This window comes from Camelus ferus, chromosome 8 (assembly GCF_009834535.1).
Source record: "Camelus ferus isolate YT-003-E chromosome 8, BCGSAC_Cfer_1.0, whole genome shotgun sequence".
NCBI lineage: Eukaryota > Metazoa > Chordata > Mammalia > Artiodactyla > Camelidae > Camelus > Camelus ferus.
The window spans coordinates 16,289,790-16,300,447 of NC_045703.1; the positions used below are offsets into that span (position 1 = coordinate 16,289,790).

Consider the following 10,658-nt stretch of genomic DNA (forward strand, 5'->3'; position numbering starts at 1 on the left):
ATGCCGTTTACATGGTCACAATTAATATTAAGAAGCTAGGGATAGGTCCACCATGTGCAAGCCCTTTAAAAATAATTACACAACTTTATTGTAAGGTACTAATAAAAGGAGAGATAGTCCATGTTCTCGGGTAAAAAGACTTAACATTATAAAGGTATCAATTCCCCCCAAATTGGTCTATGGATTCAACACAATTCCGATCCAGCCTCAATAAGGTATTTTTGTGGAACTTGGTGAGTTAATTTTAGAACGTATGATGGAAGAGTGGAGGGACAAGAGTAGTAGACACTCCTGTAGAAAGAGAACAAAGTCAAGGAAACAAGATTTACAAGATTTCAAGATTATAATAAACTTGTAATAATTAAAGCAATGTGGTAAGGGCTCAGGGATAGTGAAATGAACAAACCCATGTTCATGACGGAAGAGATATCACAGGGCAGAGAGAAAAGGAGAAACTATTTACTGAATGGTGCTAAGACAATTGATTATCCATATTTTTTATTTTCCTGCTATACACACAAAATAAATTCTAGTGGATTAAATATGAAAAATGAAACTATACTACGTTTATCAGACAACATAGGAGAATATTTTTGTAACTTTAAGATGGGAAGAATTTTTAAAGTAACAAATGCCCCACAAACCATGAAGTTAAAAGCTGATAACTCAACTACATTCAAATTAAGAATGTGTGTCCATCAAAGGCTACCATTAAGAGAGTAAGAAAATAAAGGTACAAATTGGGAGAAGGTATTTGAAAGGTAATATAACTGCAAAAGGATTGGCATCCACAACTTTCAAAGAATGCTCTAAATCAATAAGAAAAGACATACATCCCAACGAAAAAAAGGGGCAAAATTCTTGTTCAAGCATTTTCTAGAAAAGAAAGCACAAAAGACCCAAATTATATGAAAAGATGGTTCATTAGTAATCAGAGAAATGCAAATTAAAACCCCAATGGGATACTATTTCACCCCCATGCAGACTAAAAAAATAAAATGTCAGGCAATACGAGCATGGATGGGGATTTGGAATAAAAAGGATTCTCACTCAAAATGACATGAACACTTGGGGAGAGAGATTGGTGTCACCTGGTCAAACTGAAAACATGCATTCTTCATGATACGACCATTTCTCTCCAACTCAGTAGAGGGAGAAAGTCCTAGAGACTGGAGAGAGTCCTGCCTGCTATGAGCACCAGGGGGCTCGCTGGGGACGCCTGTCCAGGGTTGTATGCAATGCAAAAACCCATCAACAGGAGAACGCAAGCACGGAGGTGTGTCTGTTCCTCAGTATGTCTCAGAGGCCTCTCATGCATCATGTCAGGCCCTCTTAGCTTCACCTCTCAGACTGACTCTTCACAGCCTCTGACCCAGTACAGGAGACACCGCTCCCTGCTTCATGGCTGTGCCCTGGTGTCTGTTTGCTCCTGCCCCAGAATCTTTTGTGGCTGCTGAGGTGCGAGAAGCACAGAGACCCTCCCGCTGTCCAGGGACTGCGCACTGGAAGTGTAGGGAAGTTAATGTCCTTTGAGGTGAACTTTTGAGGGGATAGCTTATGAACTTTGTCCAGTTACCCCCCAGGCTCCCAACCTCGTGGACAGTCTGGAGATCCTGTAGTCTCTGAAGACAGTTCCTTGACATCAGTCAATTGGTTGCCCTTGATACCAAGTGGTGGCCAGTTTCGTAAAGCATCTTTTTGTTGTTTCTGTCTCTTTCACTGTCTCACTCCTCATTTTCTATTCCTCCTGGGTCCCTGACAATGCACCTGCCAATGAAGAGGAGCAGGGAAACTTTTGCCTCAGGGTCTGCCATACGCAACAACGTGGCTGACTCTTAAAAACACAACGTTGAGCCAAAGAACTAAGTCATCAGAGAACACATATCGAATGATGTTATTTATAGAAATGCTATAAACAGACAAAACCAAGAAATATGTTATTTAGAGAACACATCTATAGATGGAAACACCAGTGGCAAACAATGACGTGATGAACTCAAGATTCAGGACATGAAAGGGGAAGAGATCCTGGCAGGACAGACAGGGGTCTTCTAAGATACTATTCATGTTTTATTATTTAATTTGGGATGTGAGCATTTTATTATTATTCTCTAGATACCACAGATATGCTTTGTACATTCTTGATGTGTATTTATTAAGTAAGGAGATCTGCAGAAGCAGTGAGACCTGCCATGGCGGGGACTCATGCAGTTGCTGCAGGTAAGGCTGGAAGGAAGATGCAGGCAGATCGTAAGGACCCTCAGATGAAATGATTGGATTTTATTTTGAAGGCATCAGGGAGACTTTGGAAGTTCTGTTCTTTCCTTATCTTTTTTTTTTTTTTTTTTTTTTTTGTCCAGCAGAGGAAGGTGGTGTACAAAGGATAGCAAGGCTAGTTAAATCTAGAGAAATACAGGAATATTTCTAAGCTAGCATGGACAGGATTTGCCACCCACTGACTAGTTCTCATGGGTTTAGGAAATGGAGAAGTCAGAGGAGACTGTTACACATGGTCCCATACAATGAGGATGAAGGGTAAAGCTGGGTTAAAGAAGCATCTGCTCACTCAAGCTGATGATGTGCAGATATGCTGGACCAGGCTCACACTGGATTGGGGTCCTGACAGCCAGTTGTTCACGTCCCCTTTAGAAGATACTGCATTGGTAGTTTGAAATTGGCCATCTCAGGAGTCTTTATTTACACTATTGATACTGGCAAACACTTTTTTTTTTTTTGCTTATTTTATGAGGGGGAGGTAATTAGGTTTATTCGTTTATTTATATTTGGAGGCGGTACTGGGGATTGAACCCCGGACCTCGTGCATGCTAAGCATGCGCTCTACCGCTTGAACTATACCCTCCCCACAGCAAACACTTTGAATATGGATTTCTACCCCTCAAAAAGATAGTTGCTAGATGTTTATCAGCACATGCTTGACAGGATTTGATGACACATTAGATATGAAGAAGAGGAAGACAGATGTCTTAGATGACACTGAGATCCCTGACTTTAGAGATAGAAGGTGACAGTGTGCAGTGAGACACAATGCAGGAAGCAGAGTGGTTTATGCCAGCAAGGGGGTGCTGGTGTTACAGAGAACGAGATGGATCTGGTTCCTGCCCTCAGGAAGCACCTAGCTGGTTTTTAACAGTGTGTATTAGAACACTCTGCAGCTTTTTCAGAATATTCCTTTAACCTCTTTATGCTTGAATATGCAAAGGGATGTTTATGTAGGAGAGTTAAAAAAAGAAACATTATGAAGGGAATGATTATACAAATCATCCTATCAACCTTATTAAACAAAGAGACCGCCCCTTCCAAACTGGAAGTATATTTATAATATAACATTTACTAAGAAGAAAAAGGAGAATAAAACAAATCCTCTAGTGGCTCATAATATAATGACCCACTTATCATATCTTTCCAGAAGGGCAATAAATCATGCTTCTCAAGCCTGGCAGCCGGGAAGGGTCACCTGGAGAACTTTAACAATCTTTCCAGCTTGTTCTTATTACCATTTTTAAAATTATTTTGGATTTGTTTTTGTAAGTCTTTTTTTCCCCCCTTTCTTCCTTTGTTCTCTTCTCTTATGATTTGATGACTATCTTTAGTGTTGGGTTTGGATTCCTTTTTCTTTTCATGTGTCTATCTGTTACAGATTTTTGGTTTTAGGTACCATAAGTTTTTTGCATAGAGTGTTTTGAGTTGCTGACCTCTCCATTTTAAAAACTCTGCATTTGTATTCTCCTCCCCTCACGATGATTGTTTCTGATACCATATTTTACATCTACTTGTTTTGTGTATCCCTTAATTGCTTATTGTGGGTAGAGATGATTTTACTTTTAACCTCCTTAACAACTTGGATCCCGCTCCAGACAAATTAAATCAGAACCTTTAATGCTGGAGCCCCAGTGTTACAACACTAGCAAAGATAGGACATATTTTTGTTCTTTCTGAAACAAGAGAGAACGAAAAGCATTGGGATAGATGCAGAGAAGCTTTGAGGTGGAAAGAAGAAATGTCAAATGGAATCAAATGACCTTGCTGTTCTCAGTATGGAGGGGGAGGTGGTGATGGTCGTGGTGATGGTCATCGTTGTCATCTTAGGAGCTGGTGTTTATCGAGCATTTTTGTAGTAGATATCTCACTGAGCGCTTCCTAAACATTCTTTCACCTCTTCTCATCAAAGCCCCAAGAGGCAGACACTACTATTATTATTCCCATTTTATAGGTGAGAAACCATAAGATGGAGAGATGTATGAGACCCAGCAGTCTTCCCAGGTCACGTAGCTAGTAAGTGAGGGAACTCTTCTATGCAGCTGTGTGCTGGACTGAATGAAAGCTTTGGCACTTAACTGTCCTCTTTTGTGAATGAGGGAGAATCAGGCTGAGGTTTGAGGAGAAAGGGGCTCTTTGGAAAGCAGTGGGGGACCAGGTGAGGGAATCAGAGATGAGTATGAGTGTGCAATAGTGTGGAGGGTCCGATGAAGGTTTCCGTGCATGAACTTGTTTCATAAAAGCACCCCGTTTGTTTGGCCCTCTCTAATGACACTCGGTAGCTCAGAAATGAGAGTGGAGAAGTGAAGCTGAAGTTTCTCAAAGTGGGTTTAACCAAGCATGTGGGGCAGAAGATCAGGGACCGAGGTTTTTATTGTGCTAATAAGACCACTGAGAGAGGCTCAGGACCTTGGATCAATGCGTAGAACCCGGAGGCCTGGATGGGCTGCAGAGCCGGAGAAACTGGGAAGGGCTGAGGGGCTCGGGTGTTCTCATGAGAGTGAAAATCACATTCCATAGCAGAAGGAGCAATGACTAAAAAGGGGTGTTTCAGAGCTGCACATCTCGAGCTTGAAAACCCTGCAGACCTAGAGGTGAAATATCAGCGTTCTGATAGAGAGGTAATTTTGGTTCAGAAGAGGCATTCCCTCCGTCTCTAATCACACCCAGTAGGCTGGGTACTGCCTTTAGATACATGACACGACCTTATATAAGCCACCTAAAAATCGCACCAGGAATGAACAACTCTACTTCTCTGAAGAGTTCATAATGTCACACTTCTTTCTTCTTGAGTAATAGACTCTAAACTTGGTTCTTCCATTGTTAGGGTAGAGCTGAAGGATGTGGCCAGCTATCCTGAGCTCAGTCACACACAGAGACCTTAGAGATGACCCGGAACTGGCAATCATCTGGTGCTGTTAGCAGAGGAAAGGGGGCTTTTGAATTAATAGTAAAAACCATAATAATTGCACCCATAATATTATTCAACTGATCAACAGACTAAGTAGATGTAAGATAGGACTGGGTACAGCTCAAATCCCAGTTCTGGTTCTAACCTTCCCACCTCAAATGATATTTAGGAACATTATTTAATATTCTCTGCCTTAGGTTCCTGACCAGGAATGAGCACATTGTCAACCAACCAGTGAAATCTTAAGAAATAAGATTAATTAAAACTTGTTTGAGCTTTTATAAGAAAAATACAACATTACGCTAAAGGATTGTTAATATGATTGCTATCTGCAAAGCATTTGGATCAGGTCTGAATGGTTGTTTGGAAATAGTGCCCTTGGGTTTCAGAGTTGGGCTTAATTAAATGTAACTTGTGTTTGTTCATAAACGCAGCAGGAGCCTTAAGAAAGACAAATTAGCCCTAAATATGTTATTTTCTGTATGAAGTTAAAGGATCTCTGAAGCAGAAATAGTCATTAATTTTGAGGTACTGACTTTTCTCTAGAAAATTTCTTTTGGTTTAGTTTCCTTTAACCCTTCTGCTGTAGGGGCAATTATGAAATTAGCGGGGACTAAAGGTGGCTGAATGGAGAAAACCAAACTGGAATGAATTATGATGACTTTACAAGGCACACCGAAAGACACTGTTTCCTTAGGAGTGACTGAACCTCACTGGGAGAATATTTATTATCTACTGAATACAGCCACAAGCTTAGAAGTTTTCATCACTGCTCTGTAACTCTTTCATATTCTGCTCACACGCACTGTGGCCAGAAGAGAGGTGCAGCCACGGGAGTACATTCTCAGTAAATGGTTAGAGCGATCCATGCTGCAGCTCAGATCTGACACTAGCATTTCCATATGTGCATTCTCATTACCGTGGCTCTGCCAGTCAGCCATATCAACTCATTGTAGGATGAGCTTCAGCAGGCAGGTTGCCTCGGACCCAGAGCAAAAAGCACACCCCTCCTCCCTTATTAAAATGGTTCTATCTGACTTGGCGCTCTTGATTTGTGAGGCTAAAATCGCAGTGACACTGTCTCTCACTCTCAGACAGTGAACTCAGACCCAGTGGTTGCTGAAAACTGTCCACTTTGGAAGATTGAAAATTCACATTGAGATCAGAAGCTCTCCTTCCTTTCAACCAGCTGCTTCGGTCTTCCAAGGGGTGGTGTAACCAGTTCCCTCCCCACAGCTGCACAAGTGCCTTTCCTGCCCTGAAGCAAGGACAGGTAGCGTGGATGGAGACCTCAGGTGCCCTCAAGCTTGGAACTTCACAGTACAGTGATGGGGTCAGGACTTTTATCATGGCCATTTCCACCTGAATCATAATATAAACCTAGAGATTACTGTGAAAAACAAACTCTGTCGCCTCATATGGATTATTTTGTAACAGCATAACATCTGTGAACATGACTGAGGCACCAAACGTACACAAGATCTGAATTTTCAGAGAGGGTTGGCGTGTAAATAAAGTTGATATTTAAGGTGGCTGCACGCTCATGATTGACAGAAATGGCCAAGAAAGCAAAATGTCATGTCAGTGCATCCTAATTAGCTCACACATGTAATAGTCCTTTAGTGGGATCAGCAAAATAAGCATGGAAGGGTCCCAAGGCAGCAACTGCTTTTTCTTTTCAAGGTATATAATCTAATAAGTGCACTGCCACAATTTGTTCAGTTGGACACAAAGTTTACAAGTCTTCGATTTTAAGGACATCTTTTCTCAGATATAATGGAACAAAAAAGTCTGCCTTGGAGCTTTTCAATTACGCTGTTCTGAGACCATAGCAGAGATGAAAAAAAAAAAAGATCTGCAAAATTAGTGTGACTGTCATTGGGAGCTATCTCAGGTATACAAATGAAGCCACGTTCTCTGTTCACGGAGCCGCAATGAGGGAAATTACCTGCCTGGGTAATTTTATGAAATGAGAGCATATCCCAGTAGTAAAGGATCAGCGAGAACTGGGAAGTCTTCAAATGCAAATTTCCTGACATTTCACAGCTACTAAAATAGTCACCCTACCTTTGTGAACTAATAATAACTTAGTTAAAGGTTTCACTTAGTATAACCAAACGCAATGCAAAAAACCCACGCTCTGATAAACACCATTTCCATTTTAGGGCTTGCTAAGGGTGGAATGTCTCTCTTCAACTTTCTCTCACACATCAGAATGTCACAAGCAACTAGGTGAAATTATTTATGTGAAATGGAAAGGTAAGAGAATAAAGCACTGCTGTGCGCATCAGATGTAACCAGCATCCCATTTAGGAATACCGAAGAGAGGTGTCCTGGTATCTTGATGAAGTGAATGTTCTTTGAAATTATTGAACTGTCTTTCATTGCACTAAACAGTTTTACCTAATGAATGTTTTGAAATCAAAACCATTTTGTTTTTATGTATCAATGGAAAAACTACATTCAGAATCTGCAAAACTCAAAGGAAAGCTTTTGAAATACTGGCATGTCTCTGAATCTCTTACTATTCCATGTTGGGTACATGGCAAACACTCTGCTTGTGGACTCAAATTGGGAAAAATTACCTACGGGCACAGGAAACCTTTTGAGAAGAAATTTGGTAATATGAACCAAATACCATAAAACCATTTATATTGCTTTGACTCAATAATTTTACTTTAGTGAATTTATTCTAGGCATCTTAAATACTGAGAGAAGCTTATGCACAAAGATGTTCATTGCAATGTTATTCATAATAAGAAAATAATTAGAAACTATGTCTCTTTTGTTGAGTATTAAGGAAAAGCTAATCATGAGATATCAACTGAAAGGAACATTATGCAGCCAGTAGAATGATGCTTGTCAAAACTAGCTAGCAACGTAGAACACTCACATGATGTAACAGATGTTCACAAAGCCTCATATAAAATTGTGTGCAGTAGAGCTGCAATCGTGTAAACATTAAAGAAGCATAGAAAAAAGACTGAGGAAACGTATGGCGGTGCTCGTATAGACTGTGTCTGGACAAGTGTACTATGAGTAATTTTTTATATCTTTTGATTTTTTAAAATAATCAATAATTTTTTAAAAAGAAATTCTTGACTTTAAACCCCATGGTTATGCTCAACAGCTGGTTGTATTGAATTGAACTCGTCTCTCTCTCAAAAGTGTTTTCTATGTAAATACACTCATGATGGTTAATTAGTCTCAACTGGAAAACCAGTCTGGCAAAAGTACATAAACTCTAATTAACATAGATCTCACTAATTAATTGATGATTAACAGAAATTCACAGATCTGGGATTCTTACAGAATAAAAAGCCCCAAACCAGTAAACAAGTAAAGATTTTTTATTATACAGTTATAATGCATATAACAAGTTGTAGTTTTTGGTGGGCTTACTTCATTTAACTTTTTACCTTTAGCTATGCTATTTGTAATTGTTTGTAATAGCTGATAAATAACATATGAAAATAGAAAAAAATAGTTATGTTAGCTAACATAATTAAGCAAACAAATTGACAAAACCCAAAGCTGATTTGCCCGGTTATGTTTCTGAAACAAACTGGTTTGCTTTAGCAGATTAAGCTCAGAATATACTGGAATCGCATCATTTGTTTCTAATTAAAATGTTTTTATAAATGTAAACATTGATATAAAATTGACAATTGAAAGGGAAGTTAAGTAAATGTTTGCTTCATTTATTATATTTATAGATAGTAAAAGATAAAAGGAATTTTTATGTAATCTTTTCCAGAAATTTTCTTCTCCCTCCAAATGCAACCTCTAAAATGTTTCATATAAAACATTTATGAGTTATTTTTTGACTTAAATGCAACCAACTATGTGTTTTACTTTTCTATGGGCATTTTAAAACCAAAGCTTCAATTAAAAGGTTAATTGTCCAAAGCTATGTCATCCTTAAAGATGAACCGAATACTGTTGATTTCAAATGTTTTAAAAAGATAAAGAATGTTATAATAATCAGGCTGATACTTAAAAAGTTGAAGCTTTCTCTAACAGGTTATTTTTAATACACTATTTTTCTTAAACACGCCTGTTTTGTGGCTTGCTTTAGTTTTAGGTTCACTTGAAGATCTGCCATAAGAACACACAGTTCTTTCGGGCGTACAGTTTCACAAGCAACCAAGTTTCTGAGTTGGTGTCATCATGAGCTCTGAAGATAAAGCACATTTGCTATTTTCTAACAGAAAGCAACACATGATTTAACTATGAGATGGTAAGAAACACATTTTTTGTCTGATCATAAATGATAAAGTACTAATTTCATTTTTTCATGGACCTACTAATGTTATTGATATGAATGATACAAATTTGTTTCAATGTTTTATAAAAGTAAATATGATGCAGTCATCTCTCCTATTTTGTTAACATAAATTGCCCTTAAGATTATGCAGTAAATAGTCAATCAAGTGAAAACCATTTCCGACAATTATTTAATCAATTAATCAATCAATATTTACTCAGGGCCTACCACAAAGGAGGCCTCTGAGATACAGTGGTGATTTTCTTAATTTTGAACGTTCACCTGTGTAAATAGATTTCATATATAAGCGATTTAAAAAAAATAAATATTTAAGCGACTTACCTCTGTTTCCTTGAACTTGGAGAAAAATCCATAGAACAAAAATAACCCTTCTAGTTTCCAAATACATTCTGTGCACTGGTAATTCTGGTAATAATCACAGAACAGCCCCAAATCTCATTTAAAAAAATAAAATGACAAATATTAAAAAAAATTAAATATTTACATCAGCTGAGTGAGGACAACCTTCCTGGTTTACCTTTATGAGGGTGCTAATTTATGAAGAACACGAGGCAGTGCCTGTTCCTGGAATAATCTCCTTATCTTCCCCTCAGGTGTAATCTCTGCTTAGGGGCCAGCTGGAGGAACCTTTATCTCATTAACCTTCTGGAAGAGCATCTGTCAGCCCAGCTCCAGGACCCTGAATGCCACTAAAAACAAGTGTCCAGAGACAGAAAGAATGCTTTTTCTCTTATTCACCTGTTACAGTGACACAGAGAGCTGGGGGAAGTCCTGCCAAAATGCAGAAGAAGGCTGACAGTTAGGGTCAAATGTTTTCCAAAATGACAGGCACAAGGAACAGCCATCGAAAGAGCTTAATTGCTATTCCTGGAAGTAGGTGCTTATTCGATATGTTGATCTCCAGAGATAGCAAAGCTGTCTCCACTCTCATAGAAACGTACTGCTTTGTAAATTGCTTGCTTTCTGGCGTTACATGCAGGTGACCTTTTTGGTTTGTTTGAAGTCTGGTTTAAATGTTTAAAATTTGTTATGCATGTGCAGAATGTATCGAGTCAAATAGTTCTATGAAGTTTGAGAAAAATCTTGGTGCCATACCTCCATTCAAAGGCAACCACTTTATTTTTTAATTGAAGTATAGTTACAATGTGTTAATTTCTGGTGTACAGTGTAATGTTTCAGTCG

At 38.7% G+C, this 10,658-nt stretch overlaps 1 protein-coding gene across 1 annotated transcript in view; it reads right to left on the reverse strand.

Moving 5' to 3' along the window:
* IMPG1 (interphotoreceptor matrix proteoglycan 1) overlaps nucleotides 1-9,864 on the reverse strand; it is a 101,386-nt gene extending 91,522 nt beyond the window's left edge. Inside the window, 1 exon segment of the mRNA XM_032485438.1 lies at nucleotides 9,798-9,864. Within this exon segment, the coding sequence (XP_032341329.1) occupies nucleotides 9,798-9,864 (67 nt within the window).
* Nucleotides 9,865-10,658: the final 794 nt, after the last annotated feature.